Source organism: Athene cunicularia (genome assembly GCF_003259725.1).
Source record: "Athene cunicularia isolate RWA chromosome 2 unlocalized genomic scaffold, athCun1 chr2_part1, whole genome shotgun sequence".
NCBI lineage: Eukaryota > Metazoa > Chordata > Aves > Strigiformes > Strigidae > Athene > Athene cunicularia.
The window spans coordinates 58,100,922-58,117,290 of NW_020799095.1; the positions used below are offsets into that span (position 1 = coordinate 58,100,922).

At 39.3% G+C, this 16,369-nt stretch overlaps 1 protein-coding gene across 1 annotated transcript; it reads left to right on the forward strand.

The window, feature by feature from the left end:
* Nucleotides 1-27: 27 nt before the first annotated feature.
* Nucleotides 28-9,900, forward strand: RBM24 (RNA binding motif protein 24). The gene is made up of 3 exons (XM_026842891.1): nucleotides 28-277; nucleotides 1,390-1,444; nucleotides 7,790-9,900. Exons 1-3 carry the CDS (start codon nucleotides 160-162, stop codon nucleotides 8,118-8,120), a joined length of 504 nt encoding a protein of 167 aa, XP_026698692.1. The 5' UTR covers nucleotides 28-159; the 3' UTR covers nucleotides 8,121-9,900.
* The last annotated feature ends 6,469 nt before the right edge of the window (nucleotides 9,901-16,369 follow it).

Sequence of the window (16,369 nt, forward strand, 5' to 3'; positions counted from 1 at the left end):
ACCCCGCTCCACGGGCCGGGGCCGGGGGGGAGGTCCTCGCCGCCCCGTCTGACCCCCAACGCCGCCCCGGGGAGCAACCGCGTGGCCGCCGTGGGCGAGGGGCTTCTCCTTCCCCGCGGAAAGGGGATCTAACGCGCAGCGTCGCCCGTTAAGGTCACCATGGCTGACAGAGCTGCGGCTGAAAGGGCTTGTAAGGACCCCAACCCCATCATCGACGGCAGGAAAGCCAACGTGAACCTGGCCTACCTGGGCGCCAAGCCGCGGATAATGCAGCCAGGTGAGGCAGCGGCCCTGAACGGCTTTTCTCTCCGTACCTCAGGTTCCCGAAGAGAGTAAAACTTTAAAAAAGGTTGCGCTGTCCTGCACTTTGCTGAAGCGCACTCACTGTTTGGGTGTGCAGCGGTTTGGATTTTTAAATGCCACCCGTAGTTACTTTCTGGCTATTTTGTACATGTGCTGCCTTATTTAAAAAACAAAAGCAATTGGAGATTAAATATCTGCACTTCCTCAGGAGGACTTCCACGGCTCAGACGCTTCATTGGTTATTCCTACTGCTGGGAATGTGGTGGAGCTGACCATTTACAGTATCGTTGCAGGGAAAGATTGGCCTAGGAATGAATCGCTTCCAATGTGTGCGGTCTTATTAATACAAACAATATCTTAATGCAAACTCCTCAAACAGATGGGAGCTATTATGCAGACTTTAAAATGAAACGGCTCCTCCTAAGACCACATCTGAGCTGATCTGATGTCCTAGCTGCTTCCCAAAGTGCTGCCTTGCAGCACAAGCGACAGGAGTGCAGAGTGTGTGCACGTCTGTGCTCTGAAGGAGGCTGCTCTGCATTCCCATGTGCTTTGCCCGTGGAACGCTTGTGCCAGTAATTAAGTGCCCACCAAGGAAAGAAGGGCATTATGCTTGCACACTTGAAGGACAGAAATGAAGTTAGGATTTGATCCCCCATGCTAAGTCCTCGTGAGTAGAGATGGCTCAAATTTAAGTCAGTAGAAAGTACACAAATACACTGATGAATAGAAAGTACCATATAATCCTTCAGAGGCTAAAATTGGGGACCAGAATGGAGCACAAAATAAAATGTAAATGAAAACCTGTGCTTGTTCTTTAGAAAAAGTTATTCTTCTAAACATCTTTAGGAAAGCGTATGCTTTACTGTTTTAAGTTTTGCATGCACATAAGTGTGTGGGTGGGTGGGGTGTATACGGATTGATACATTTTGCTATCTAATTTCTCTTTCTATAGCCTTTCAGACATCGTCACTGGACGTTGTTAGTGAAGGCTGTTACTCCCGTTTGTGTGTGTGTATATATATAGCATAAATAAGTGGCCAAAAGAACGCCCGCACAGAGAATGTGATGTGTTTTTGTTGGTAGGTTTTGCCTTTGGTGTCCAGCAGCTTCATCCGGCTCTCATACAGAGGCCTTTTGGGTAAGTCTGTTCAATGGGACCTCAAACAGGGGAGGAAAAATCTTGTTTTTAAGAAAGGAAATAAAAAGTATGATCCTTGAAGGCCTTTTGCAGTAGCATCCTTAAAACTGGCCAGCCATGCTGAAGTTCTCAGACTTATAAATGTATACCTGTAAATGCGCTCACCTTGTCGGTCATGTTCTAAATGCCACAGCTGAGTCAAGTTGTGTGGGACGTGTCCCTTCCACCTAAGCAGTCCAGTCCCGTATGACCCTATGATAAAACAAGGAGGTATGACTTGATGCAAGATTGCTGTGCCCCATTTCTCTTTTTTCAGCTTGACTCAATGTTATTTATCTCTTTCTAATCTGACAGGGATCGTTTACAGTTAAGATAACTGATCAGAAGGATATGATGATAAGAGGTGGAATAGTTCTGTTTGGAATTAAACTCTGTAACCAGTAGACTCAAACACAAACAAGCTAAAATGGTGATTAACGATGCATGTATGTTTTTTTCATATAGTCAATAGACCTCCGTGTGCTTTTTTTTTTATTTATTACAGTAATGAAGTGGTGTTGATAGCTAAACTGTGTGCTTTTATTTAATTGAAAGAGCTGTAGTGAAAGTTTGGGGGGGGGTGTCCTTTTAATTTTGTTTTTGTTGTTGAGGAGTGACTTTGCCATGGGGAGCAAAGGGCCTTTTTTTTTTTTCCTTGCTTTCAAGCTGTAGCCTGTGACTTTTTTAACCGTATTTTGTAGTGAGTGCTAAATTGTGTGACTTCTTGATTTTTAAGTAAATCAACGTATTGCTTGCATGTTCATAATTTTGGGGGGATGGGGGGGGTTGTTCTTGGGAGGGGTGTGGAGCTCCTTATTAACAATGTGCGTCCATTTGGGCTTTCTAATTTGAGATTTTTTTTTCTTCAATCTGTCTTTAATATGTAGCGCATTTCTCCTTTACTTGAGTATACTATTCCTAAATAGATCTAACTCTCGCTTCTTATAAGCATATGATTAGGAGGTGAAGTCTGCTTTAAACTTTCCATACAGTGTCACTTCACTAATGCACACTGACTGAGAAACTCATTGCAAAATAATGCATTTTGCTAATTAATGAGTAAGCTAACAATAAGTAGGGAAAATGCGTCACAAATGTATTCTGTTTATTTGACTAGAACAGCTTTAGAATATTGTACCTATCTGTTATTAAGCAACAATAGCTTCTCAGTAGTTTGATTTGTCAAAACAGTAGGAAACAGTTCCTGTCCTCGAAACTGTGGGAATAAGTTTTCCTAGAAACTTTACGTACTTTTAAAAGAGTGTTGATTCTTCTGAGACATGCGGGGAGGTTGTGGAAAACTTTTTGTCTTTTTTTTTTCTTCTTATGATTATACACTACTGTATTTTGTTCAACTTCTTTGAATTGTGAGGAGACAACAGTGTATATGCAGTGATCAGTTTATGATGCCTGCACTAAGGTAGGCAGGAGGCAGAGCACGTTGTCTCCAGAGCTGCTAAAGCACTCGTTGCAAAGAGGAAGCAGTGTATTGCATGGGGATCAGTGGTGGAGAGACTGACTATTTGCTGAGCACAACAGAAAAGGAGAACCTGTGGCAATCCCTTGCTTAAAGGACTGTGCAAATGCAGGGCTCGTTCTTGCTTTCCTTACCCAGAGCCAACAACTCATCATGTAAATCGTGTTTAGGTCAGGGAAATTCTTTCAGCAGGCCGAATAAAGATTTATTTCTAATGCAGTGTACATAAATCTGAAGAAAAGGACTGTTGGTCACAGGGTCATGTATATATGAAATTGATCATTTATAATCCTTGGCTTTTGCTTTTCTTTTACTATGTGCAAACAAAGGAGATTACTAATCCTGCTTCCTCTTCAAAATTTCCAATGACCTGTACCTTTTCTACAGAATGTAGTTCAGATTAAGAAGAACATCATTCATTAGGATGAAGGAACATCTTCATTCACTATACTCCTTGAGGGGTTGTTTAGTGCTTACTTGAATCTACTTTTATTGAAGAGTTCACTCTTGGAGGATGTTACATGGATTGCACTGAAATATATGATCACCTTAAAGCCTTTCTTCCTCCTGTGCAGTTGCACTTTTAAAAGTAGACTTTACTAATATGCTGTTTAAATTGGGTCACAGTGGTGAGTCACTATCAATACTCTGCTAATCCATACACAAATGCTCCAAATGTTTTGTGGATTGTTTTTTTTTTTTCCTACCAGAGTGCAAATCAGTGAGGTGCTGCCATATTCTGGTATGGTTAGCAGTGTTTTGATATGGTTCTTCACCTATCAAACAATAAACTGAAAACAACTGGATTATGTTACATTACTTTTACTGAGAAGATGCAGAAGTACAATATTCTGAATTAAGTACAACATTATTTTGGTGGAGGGAGCCAGAAACTAGATTAGATTCAATTCATGAAGCATTTAAAATGCTGGGAATTTCTCTTTATTCAGTGCTGCAGAGACCAGTTCATCCACCAAATAACATTTCTCCCTGCTCTTTACATTCAGCATATATCTTACTGTTGGTGTGTTTCGCAGAAAGCCGTTTGATCACAGGACTGGTTATCTATACAGCTCGGTTTTCAGGATTGTTTATTAAAATACCATCTCTGATCTCAGTAGGAATTTATGACTTTGCCTCCTAAGATAGCTTTTCTCATTTTGCTTATGTAATTTTTACTTTAATATTGGGGGGAAAACAGGGAGTTGTACAGAGGTATTGGTCTAGGATGTGACTTGTTCTGTTGGAGAGATTTTTTCCCCATTATTTTCTGTCTAAAACTTGTACCTCCATCAAAATGAGAACATTGCTACCCTTTTTATAATAGGACCAGAGTTAAATCCAAAGTTACTAAGTTCATTATGAAATGGTTAGCAGATACTGCCAGCTTGGTATTATCTTCCAAGAGATAGGCAACTCTGCCTTTCTTAGAAAGAAAAGCCCTCTCCTGAGTTTTTGATCAAAAGACCTGTATACTAGACTAGGGATAATCTGTAAGGAGGGTATGAAGCTGGAACAGTCAGAAGTTAACCTTCAGAATGCTACATATTCTCTTAATGGTATCAGGCACAAATTTAAAAGGAAGCATATTAAGGGTCTTGTATGTCTTGATGTTTATGCAACCTATTTGTGCTATAAGGAAGGCTGTGCATTGGTGAAAAACTACTCTTTATGCTTAAAAAAAACAGATGATACCATGCAAGGGCCAAAGCAAAACATTTTGTTGAAAGTTAAAGATCTACTTTCCCAAGAATTTAATGTTGAGAGTTAATGATGTGCTACTACTGCTGCATTTCTATATGCCACAGCACTCTGCATTAGTTTCAAAGTCCTTTATTTCCTTTGAAACAATTAGCCTTCATTTATTACTGCTTATAGGATTATTTTTGAAGTCTTAGTTAAACACAAATTCTCAGTTATATAAACAGTGAAATGTCTTAAGGCACATGGCAGGAGTGTATGTCATTCAGTTTTGAATATCCAAAAGCTACATTTACTGCTAAAGTTAAATGTGGCTTCCCTTTTCCTTTTATTGCACAAGTGTAAACCAGTAAACATACATTCCAAAATAAAAACTACTGCCAGGAAAGAAAGTTTAAACCATGCATAATCTTCACACTCTTACTCTCAAAAGGAGAGCCTTTATTTAAAATTAAGGATACTAAGGGCATCCAGCATAACTGGGAATTGCTTTTTCAGCTTTTGACCTGGCAGAGCATTAAAAGCAGTTGGGTTCTGAATGGCCAAGATCTCCATGTGCTGGCCTCTGCAGTAGGTAGAAATTTACTTTGGCCATATAAAGCCATTTTACTCGACTCAAAACAGTTGTAGCATGACAGATGATCAAAAATAGCCCCACTGCAGCTTATGCTGTCAATCATGATGTGTGAAATGGCATGGTGGTGAGGAGCCTGCACAGGGTTTATGTTTATTGTAGGGTAAGATGTGGCAAACAGATAATGTTTCATAACTTCACCACCTGTTAGTTTCTTGGCTTAAATAAAACAAGTCACAAGAGTTTAAGTGAGAGCACATGTATCTTTCTGTCTTGCTCAAGGATACGGCCGAGTGTCCTAATGTCTTCAGAAGATCTTAGTAACATCAGTTCAAGTCAACACAAGCAGATAGATAAGCTTATTTACTGTCTCTTCTGTTAGAATTACTCTCTTCCATAAATGCTGTATGTAAAGATTCCATTGATGTGGTGTTAAAGGGACTTAATGATGCAGAAGAGGCTCTCGCGTGATTTCAAACTTGATTTTAGACCTCTTTTCTTAATACTTAAAAAACATGGTATTATATTTATTAGGATTGTACTTGATTGGTGACCAGTACAAAATGCTTGTCTATGCTCATCCATTTTGTATGGAGAGCTCAGGTAATGATGTGTATTTAAATGCACAGAGCCAGCTTAAGTATGCTTCAAATGCACTTCTGGCTAATCACTTCATAAATTAGGTGAGTGTTAAAAACCCAACTTACTTTTGTTTTATGTTTTCTTTCCCTTCCCAATCCCTATTTGTCACTTTTTTTTTTTTTCTTTTCTCCCTTCACACAGTAGAAAATTAATTTCATTGACATGTTGGGTTTTTATGATTGTGGTGTTCATGTCTTAAACACGGCAACTGAACATTTCTCTCTGCTAATATTCCTATTCAATCAACTGAGCTCTTTTTTTCTTAAAAAGAAAACTAGGCTGTTCTAAAGCCTGACTATCACTTATTTAAACTATGTTTTGCTATGAATCTAGTTGACAGTGTCCCTTCTGATTGAAATGTTTCCTTGTTGACCACTTAAGTAAATCTTGAAGCTATTTTAAAAATTAAACCAACCAAAAAACCCATTTCCATTAAATCTTGAATTTGGAGAAAAGAGGACAGTTTTTACCATTGCAATTTGCATCTGTGCTTACAGTGCGCTGAAAGGTTGGTGCAGTCTTTAGAGCTGTCTGTAAAGTCCAGTATGAAATAGTAGTAAATCTGCACAAGTAGTTATTTATGGATTTCTAAAGATTTACTGACTGGAAAGAAGTTGCATATATGAAGGACTTCTCTGTGGAAATCCAGATGCAAGACAGGGTTATGAATTTAAAATGAGAATTATATTGAGTGTATTATTTTTAAAAATCATATTATATGATAAAATACAACTATGAGATGAACTTGTACATACACTTGTGTGCTAAGACAATGATGTGGCCAGTTTTCAAAACTGAAGGGCTAAGTAAACAAGCCAAGGAATCAAGTTTTGTGACTTGGAGAAGATGGGGAAGTGTGTATTGATCTGTTCAGAATGGTTATTTCTTAAGCTGTGAATTTGTTTTTTTACTTTTGTTAAGCACCAGATCTATTTAGACTTAATCCTATGCCCACCTCCCAAAAACTCTATGCTGTATGTCTTGCATAGAAATAAACAAGCTGGCACAAAACAGGACATCAGTGGCCTGATAATCAAACAGGTTTGACCCTTGTGTCCTTATGAACTTTTATAAAAGTGTGATGCACATGTACTTAGGAGTCACTGTTATGGATTTTAATAGCATCTATGTAGCTTCCCCTCAATGGCCTCTTGTGACGGAGTGAGCTGCACTATCGTTCGTTTGGAAAGTGTGATTCTTGCTGTGTTTACCACACTTGTGAACTTTATTTAAACTCCTTTGTCGCCTGTGTTGGTTTTTTTTCTTATTTTTAATAAGGGTGACTGAGGTTGCAGAGAAATTAATGTGTGCTGAGTCTGCATAGCAACTTAAGTAGGGTTGCCACAATACACTCTTTCTCCCTCCCCTGCCCTGAGAAGACTTTACATAAAGTCAGGGTTCGACTATTTTGTTGCCTTATTGGCTATTGTCAAACTCCTTTAATAGTGATGCTGTCAAACTGCTCAGTTACTAATAATAAAGTATTGCAGGAAATAATTTTACTAAGAGTTGAGTAGTTAAGTGAGAAGCAGGGTAATAAAAATGACTTACAGATGTTTTGAAAAACAAATACTGCAATTTTCCATATGGAATACCCAAGCTTACGCCTTTAGAGTTGTCTTAAAACTGACATCAGTAACCCTGGTCCTTCTAAAGTTTTTAATAGCATTAGACATAATATCCTCAAGCAAAATTAAACACTGCTGTTTAATTCAGCTATAATGCTGTGCTTTGGAGCGATGCATCTCTTCGGGCCAGTGAACTGATAATTGGTCCATTGAGTCTAGTTATTGTGGCAACCCTATGCACATAACAACAACTAAATTGAGTTTGTTTTAGTTCGGAGTATGGATATGACGCTTAGGCGCTGACTCGCGTTCCAACTCTAACTCCCTCTCCCATCTTTCAACAGGATACCTGCTCACTATGTCTATCCACAGGCTTTTGTGCAGCCCGGAGTGGTAATCCCCCATGTTCAGCCCGCAGCAGCCGCTGCTTCCACTACACCCTACATCGATTACACCGGAGCTGCGTACGCCCAGTACTCGGCTGCCGCGGCCGCCTATGAGCAGTACCCGTACGCCGCCTCGCCGGCTGCTGCTGCCGGGTACGTGGCGGCGGGGGGCTACGGCTATGCGGTGCAGCAGCCCATCACTGCAGCAGCACCTGGGACGGCTGCTGCAGCCGCTGCCGCATTTGGCCAGTACCAGCCCCAACAGCTGCAGACAGACCGTATGCAATAGCAGATGGACTCCTGAAGGAAGCTCTTTCTTTCTCTTCCTCTTTTCAGCCTTCCAGTATAAGTAGTTAATCAGAGACAATTGATATTAACTAAGGAGCTTTAAGGAAAGCGATGCTATTGCAAAACTAAAGGTTTTTATTCCACTGTTTTCATACAGTATGCATCCAAATCATGTTGTTAGGCGGGAAGAGTAGTGCGGCATGTCTAGTTTCAAGTATCAAGCCAGAAGAAAATGGGAAAAAAAAATTACTGTACTGTCATGAAAGAGTGGCAGGAGTAGCAATGGGACTTCATATTTTCAAACAAACAAAAGAACCAAAAAAAGCAAAGGTGTATGTTTTACAGTATCAGGGAAGCAAAACTGCCTTTTATAAGTAAGAAAATGGTATTTGAAAAGTTTGAGCCAGGGAAAAAACTGAGTCAGCAATATGTAATCTTTATCCATTTTAAGAGGAAATGAGCTTAAAGCACTGATTGTCCTTTCTAGCTTTCAGAAGTTGTCTTCGTGAGATAGTACCTTCTCACTGTCTCGCTAACGGGCATCGAACAACCCAAGGAAGATGGCCGGCTAGTAAGATGGCGGACAGGCACCAAAGTTATTTTCTTCTCTGTCCTCTGGATGAGTGGAACTATGGAGCAAGTGATGTGGAAGTAAGGGGTGCAACAGCTGTAGAGACAATCAATAACACAGACAGTTCTGGACAGAACACATCACTCGTGCTCATGTGATGAGCTTGTCACATCCTAATCCCTCGCCCCATCCTGTTTCACTTTTGGGAAACTTTAACTGCTGGTGTCAGCTATTCTGATTCTAAAATAGGATCAGCCCTTTACTACAACAGCCTTCTCTTTCTATTTATTGCATCTATTCGTAACTTGTGAATAAAGGCAGGAAGAAGCTTAATGAATTAAAACCTTTTAAGAACTGTTTTAAGGGAATTTTCCTTTTCTGAAACCATTTGTACAATTTTAATATCTATTTCAGGATTATTTAAAATATTTATTAGCAAACATACAGTACACGAGGCGACTTTTGTTACCAAGACTGCTGTTCTTGAAGGGTTAATGGTATGTGATTTATACTGTGCCTTAATTGTTATGCTATTTAAAAAGAAATATTTATTTTGAAAGTTTTACTATGCTGCGCTCTAAAGAAAGCAACTTTAGATGTGACACTGTAAAATTATGTATTCATCTCATGGCATAAATTATTTAGTAGGCTTAGATGTAGCATATTAAATATTAACCTAATTAACTAAGGATGTTGACTTGGATTTATTTAAATTCAGTATGTGCACTGTATGAGGGTACTCTTAAATTAACACTTTTTTAGGTTTTTACATAAAATATTGCTAGTTCATTCTTTTTCCCTCTACTAGTTTTTCATGTAGACCTCTCAAATACATTAGTGCCGTTTTCTCACTCATCTGTATGTAGACTGACTATTTTTCCCTTTGCTAGAAAATGCTGCTTTACATTGTCCTGTGAAACTACAATACTTGCAATTTTTATTCTTGACCGAAATGGAATTTGATATTTTACACTGTATTGGATTTTTTTATACTTGAACAATTTCATACAAGGGAAGACAGGATAGCATTTTTATGGACTTTATCCAATGTCACTGGATTTATTTTAAGTATTCTGAATACTAGCCAGTGTTACAATGTAGACATGACTCTCCTGTGCATATTATTTATTCAGTATGTATATTGCCTTATAACATTTCAGATCTCTTAATCTATTCACTCGTATTAAAACAATAAAAAAATGTTGTCGCATCTTGTCTAGAGTTGGTTTTCCTCAAATCATCTTAGGCCTTGTTTAGTTATAACTAGGGGGGCAACCTTTTATGTAATTTTCCTGATCTGTGGGGTGAATAGCAGCATATGCACTGACTTTAAATACTTTAAATACTGATACAAACTGTATTACGTGGAGGAAATTCTACAGAGAAGATGGAGAAGAGCCATCCTGGGAGTTATCATAAAATAGAGTGGAAGGAACTTTGGGAGGTTCCACATTGCTTATGGCTTTGTCCAGTCAAGTCTTAAAATCCTCCATGCGGACACTGCACAACCCCTGTGGATAATCTATTCCACTTTCTAATTATCCACGTAGTGTCAATTTTATTTCCTTCTATCTAGCCAGAGCTTCCTCTGTTAATTTATAACCTTTGGCTCCCATTCTTTGGCAGAGAGCCCAGCCCTGTCTTCTCGGTAACCTCCTCCTAGAAACTGGGAAGTTGTTCTCTTCCGCAGGCTGAATAAACCCCAGCGCCTCAGCCTCTCCTCACAAGTCTTATGCTTCAACCCCCAGCCATCCTGCTGGCCCACCAATGGAGTCATACAAGTTTATCAACAGCTTTCATGGACTGGGAGAGTCAAGACTCGACCCACTATGTCAGCTGTGGTCTAATGAGTGCTGAGTAAAGGAAATAATTTCCTTCATCTGCCATTTGTGCTCCTGTTGATATGGTCTGATGCACTTTCACTGCTGCCAGAGTTTGCCAGTGGCAAACTCAGCCTACCCCAAGCTTCCCATGCCCTTTTCAAGCAGAGCTGCTACTAAACCAGTCACGCCCTGGCCTATGCAGGGGGTTAGTCCATCCAAGATAAAGGACTCTTTGTTTGTCCTCGCTGAATTTCATCTCTGAATGGCAGGCTTGATCTCAAATATATCGACTATATGAATGGTTGAGTCACCATCCCTGGAGGTATTCAAAAGATGTGTAGACGTGATGCTTAGGGACATGGTTTAGTGGTGGACTTGGCAGTGTTGGGTTAATGGTTGGACGTGATGATCCTAAGGGTTTTTTCTGACCTAAATGATTCTATGGTTCTATAACTACACCTTCCATTTAGTATCATTGGTCTTCAGACCTGATAGTACTGCATCCTGTCTCTTCCTCTAGGTCACTGATAAAGATATTCGACAGGACAAACACCCAAGGAACTCCATTGTAACAAGCCACCAGACAGAGCATGAGCCCATTTGACCAATGATCCAGTCAGTTTTTTGCCTATCTAGACTGGACCATCTGATAGTGGATATGAGGATTCTGTGAGAGACTACATGGAAAGACTTGCTAAACTCAAGGTAGACAATATCTGCTTTCCCCTCATCCACAGATGAAGTCATCTCATCACAGGAGGCAATTAGGTTAGTCTGGCCCATTTACCCTTGTAAATCTATACTGGCTATTCCCAAGCACTACCTTCTCCTTCATGTACTCAGAAATTACTTCCAAGATTGCTCACTCTATGATTGTTCTGTAGTTCCCTAGATTGTCCTTCTTGACCTTTCTGAAGATGAGTGCATCATCTGCCTTTCTCCAGTCATGGAAGACCTCCCCAGTCTCCATGACCTTTCAGTGACTATAGTGAGCAGCCTCACAATGACAACAGCCAACTCTCTTAGTACCCTTGGGTACAGCCCATCTGGTCCCATGGATTTATGTGGATTGAGATTCCTCAAGAGGTCCCTGAATCAATGCCATTCCATACCTGGAAGTTTCTTTGGTCCCTGAACCCTTCCTATAAGTACAAAGTATTGTTATTAAAAACCTAAAGGCCAGGGCACCTTTTTGCATATAGTACTTGAACCGGGAAGCATTAAAGTAGCTGTTCAGATCCAGTTGATGACAGATTTGTAATCTTTAGTGATACTCAACATTTCAGTATCAGTCCAAGCCACTAATGACCAAAAGCAGTTGCTGCCTGATGCCTGAAAGAAGCCTGTGAGGAATGCCTGACAGTCTTGGCCAATTCTTTGGGGAATGGGGAGATCTTCATATAATCTTCATATTGAAATTTATTACTGCAGCTGTCACTCTTACAGTGACTTCAGCAGAAGCACGGGCATGACTGCAGAGCTTGAGATGTTCTTTCATCCATAAAGTGGTCTTTTTCATCTGCAAAAGAGGTCAGAAATGAAACTGAAGTGATAGAAAAGACTTTTCATGGTCTTGGGGTCAGACTTCATTTCACCATGGAGGATTATGAGACTCAGTTGTCCAGAACTGGTACGCTCCCTAACACCCGGGGCTGATGCTGTCATGTCATCACTTCTTAACAAGTGCTTATAGCCTGGTTGCTGAGAAGTGATGCTGAACCGCCTTTTGCAATCTGACCTTAAGATCTGTGACCTTGCAGAGAGCAGTATAGTGTTCTTTCCTAAGAAGCATATAAACACCCAGCAGGGAGGTGAGTAGGAAACCGTTAATAAATGCCATTTTCTACTCTCTTCTCCCATTTCTCTGCCCCAGAGAGGGTCTGCCTACAGGACATGGTATCAAGTAAAAACGAAAACCAGAAGTGCCTCTGAGTGGAAGACAGGGAATACAGATGGCTTGGGAAGCCGTGTGGCACAGTAACCTATTACCTGATATAGGATGAAGAACGCATCTTTGCTCTACATATATAGACCCCTGTCAATGTTTTGGGACCTCCTCCTGCCTCCTTCTGGAGGTGACAGACACCCCAGGTTGGAGCATGAAGGGGAATGCTTGCTGCCCTGGAGGGGGACTGCATTGTGGTAAGCCACAAGAGGAACAGAATAAAAGTTTATGATATAGTTCATAAAGGTCAATTGCATGCTGGCTCTATAATTTGACAGATTAAATAACCTCAGCAAAAATGTAAATGTGCAAATTCCACCAGCAAACTTAGCTTTGGGCATATAACATGAACCCTAACTCTCATTTTTGCTAAATGAGTAGCTGAATGTAAAATACACCTCAATAACACCTCACGTACTTGAAACACAAATATTACCAGGAGCAAAATAAAATAACCAAGAAATAGCAGCACTTAATTGTGAAATATGTGAATAGTCAGCAGAAATTTTAGCATTTTACTTGAGAGATGGCAAATATGTAAGCAGCAAGAAATTGCACAAAATACAATTTCCAGTTGTGTTTCCAAAACCTTCAAAAGAGATTTTACATGAGAAAGGGGAGAGTGCTGAGTCCTTGCAGAGGGAGGAAAGGAGGGAGAAGTTGAAGCTAGGAACAACCATTGTTAAGGAATATGTAGATCAAAAAAGGTGTAATGCCTTGAAAGGTTACACTGATAAATTGGCTGGTAGAATTGTAAATTTTCCTAATTCTCCTATTTTCCTGTTAACTAGTGAACACGACTTGGCATCACTACAGTTCATTGTATCTAATTTTTATTGGATTTTTCAAACATGGGAAAGGACTATATTAGGATTAAAACATGATGAAACCATTCAAAGCACTTCTTCATCTAGTTTACCAGATGCAGAGCCATTTCAAACTGAGCAATTCTCTAGTTATGGTCAAAGCTTGGTGAGAAAAAATATTCTATTCTGAACCTATGTTTCAGTTTTAAATAGCTTGCAGATATGATTTGAATAGTCTTCAATTTCAATTTATTTTCCAGGGTTTTGGTGTAAATAAGCATGTAAGTAGTGTATCCAGATTGCAAAGTGTGTAACTTTTATTTTGTGTTTTTCTGTGTGCTTGAACTTCAAACCATTAGGTTATACTTCCTCAAACTAGCACTAAACCAGCCTCTGGGCAAAGTGTAACTGTAAAAAGCTCAGGCCCATAGGAAATTTTTTATGAAAAATTTATGAGCAGTAAAATATGAGTAATATGATGGAAGTTGGCCTTGTAACTATCACCAAAATATACAATGCTGTGAATGGGATAGAACAGGAAGAATGGGATAACTCAAGAAAAGGAAAACCAGCCTTACACTACATATTACAACCTATTGACTAGCAAGACTATATTACAAGATGCATGCTAGAAGTTTACATCCAGCTGTTCTTTGTATATCCCTGAAAACAATGGGGAAATGCTCTTTTAAGCCAGTTTACTGCATTCATTCCATCGTATTATCAGGCATAAGGATCCCAAGGAACATATTCATTATATGGTTATATACTACATTTAGCAAAACCAAGAAAACACCTTATCGTAGCAACAACTTAAGATTTTTAAGGACTTTGACAATAGCATGGTTATATGTGAATTTACAAAAGTCTTACCTTACTGGGCTCTGGGGGTTTGTTCATAGATTCTTTTTTACCTCCAAAGCCCAGTATAAAATGATAAGAAAAACCAAGCTTGACCTAGTGTCAAAGAGTAAGGGGAAAACTAGAGCTATGACTGCATTCAAACATGCAGATGTGCACACAGAGCAATTATCAGCTTTTCTCAATGTAAAGAAAATGAGCTCTGGAACATTTCCCAGTTCTATGTGTCAGCTTTGCTGAAATAAGCCACGAATTTGCACTAGCTTATGCAATCATTATTTTTTACATAACCAGCCTGTGATTAGGGAGGAACCCACCAAAGGCTGTTTCATCACCAGGCATCTAAAAGTCGTAAGATACAGATACCCAAATTAATTGGTGCAAGGTCTCTGAGATATATCATGTTAATCTTTGGACCAGACCACACAGGTGTTCCTGCTGCTGCTTCTCCCCTCTCTAGATGTGGCTATTGCAGCTGATGGGCTCCCCACTTCTATACGGGGCAGCACTCTTGCAAGTGCCAACTCACTTAATACTTAAGTTGGTAAAATGTTTCAGTTACATTAAGAAAACCCCACAGTCTTTCACCTCAAACTTTATGAAATCTGGAAAAACCTTTACAAAAGAGCTCTTCCTAACCACAACTCATCTTTTTCTGATTTCGACAATTCCATTTGAACCAGAGCAAAAAATGTCAAAATACCAAACCAGACAGAGGTAAAACATAAGGAAAGCTCAGAGAATCCACTATCTGTCATTCATCTGTTAAAAGAGTTTTGTCACTGCACTTGCAAAGGACATAAATCAATCTTTACCACACATTTGAAGAACAGCACATGTTTTTATCCAGCACTGCAGATAAAGGATTTTGCCACTTATGAAAAACTTCTATTGTTGGGATTTTTTTTGGTCCAGATTTGTAGTCATGACAACAATAAGCTAAAGCTTAAAACACTGAACTAAACAAAATGCCCTCTCAGGAAACAAATCAAGTAATTTTAAAAATATTTTGTTTTGATAATTAAAAAAAAAAATCATGAATTGTTTAAAAGCAAAATATCCCTGCAGTTAGAAAGTACCAGAATAGAATATCCTGGTTTTTTCCTGACAAAACCCACTACAATTGAATGGTTTTCAATAGAAACATATCAGTGTATTTTCCACCTGCTTCAAAAGGAGGACTGCTTACTTGCTCAAGGCTGTGGATGCCATACTGTTGCCAAAAATTAGGATTTGCTGGCTATTTGTTCAAACTGCTGGAATTCATCTCCTAATTTGTTCCCTAGTAATATTTCTGAATGAAGATAGAAATAATGAAAGTCTAGAGGTAAAGTCTGTTTTCACAGAGGAGAGCTGGACAATTTGGCAATGTTTTATGCAGACAAATAAACATGGGCAAGAGGAACAAACCAAGCATAACCAAGTTGAAGCACAAGGATTTTTTCAAGGTATGTCCAAAGTTTTTTTAAGGTATGGTCAGTCTCAATTATAATGTAGTTTCTTCATCACACTAGCAACGAAACACCTTAAAAGTGGGCTGCTCTCTTTGTTCAGTATGCTCTCTTCCTAGCCTTGGAAGATGGTAAGTAGCACATTAGTGCAATAAGTAATGTCCAGTTTCTTTTTCAATATACAGTTATGGAGTAGTGCATATTCCCTGGCATTATGAACACTATTTAAGGAAAATGTTGCCTTCATAAACCAAGTCTTAGGTATCACAGTATGCAAGTTTATGCATTATTCTTCCTGATTTTCATCAGTATTAGCTTTTTTCCATTAGTGAACTACTTTATCAAGTAAACTTTTTTCTCATTTTCTGTAAAGTGCATCCTTTCACTAATCCAAGTGAAATTTTGATATTGTTTTTCATGTAAGAGAGAGTACAAAGATCTCCAGGCTTTATTCTGCAAATGTCACCAGTTCCATTTAAACTACTGTATCTTGAAACTGGTTTTCCTCTGACCTTATCAAGAACAGCAATTTTCCTGTCTACTCTAACAACACCTGGGATCTTGCCAAAAGAAATCAGAATCTAAAGTAAAGCTCCAAGAGCAGCGGCTGAGTGTGAAAATAGGAATATGCCCATCAGCCTTCAGAGGGCTTATGCCAGAAGGGAGCTGTGGCTGCAGTAGATCAGCTGAGCGAGTGCCTGAGGAGGACACAACACAGTTGACAGGTTTTCTTGTGTGAATGTATTGGTTTAGCTTAAGAATGGCTAGGCAAAGGGCTAAAAAGCAGCACTGT

Excerpts from the sequence above, each read along its gene's own strand:
- RBM24 (XM_026842891.1), top strand. The coding sequence starts at position 160 with ATGGCTGACAGAGCTGCGGCTGAAAGGGCTTGTAAGGACCCCAACCCC. Across the intron at positions 278-1,389 it reads GCCGCGGATAATGCAGCCAG|GTTTTGCCTTTGGTGTCCAG; the intron begins GTGAGGCAGCGG and ends TTTTGTTGGTAG. Across the intron at positions 1,445-7,789 it reads CTCATACAGAGGCCTTTTGG|GATACCTGCTCACTATGTCT; the intron begins GTAAGTCTGTTC and ends ATCTTTCAACAG.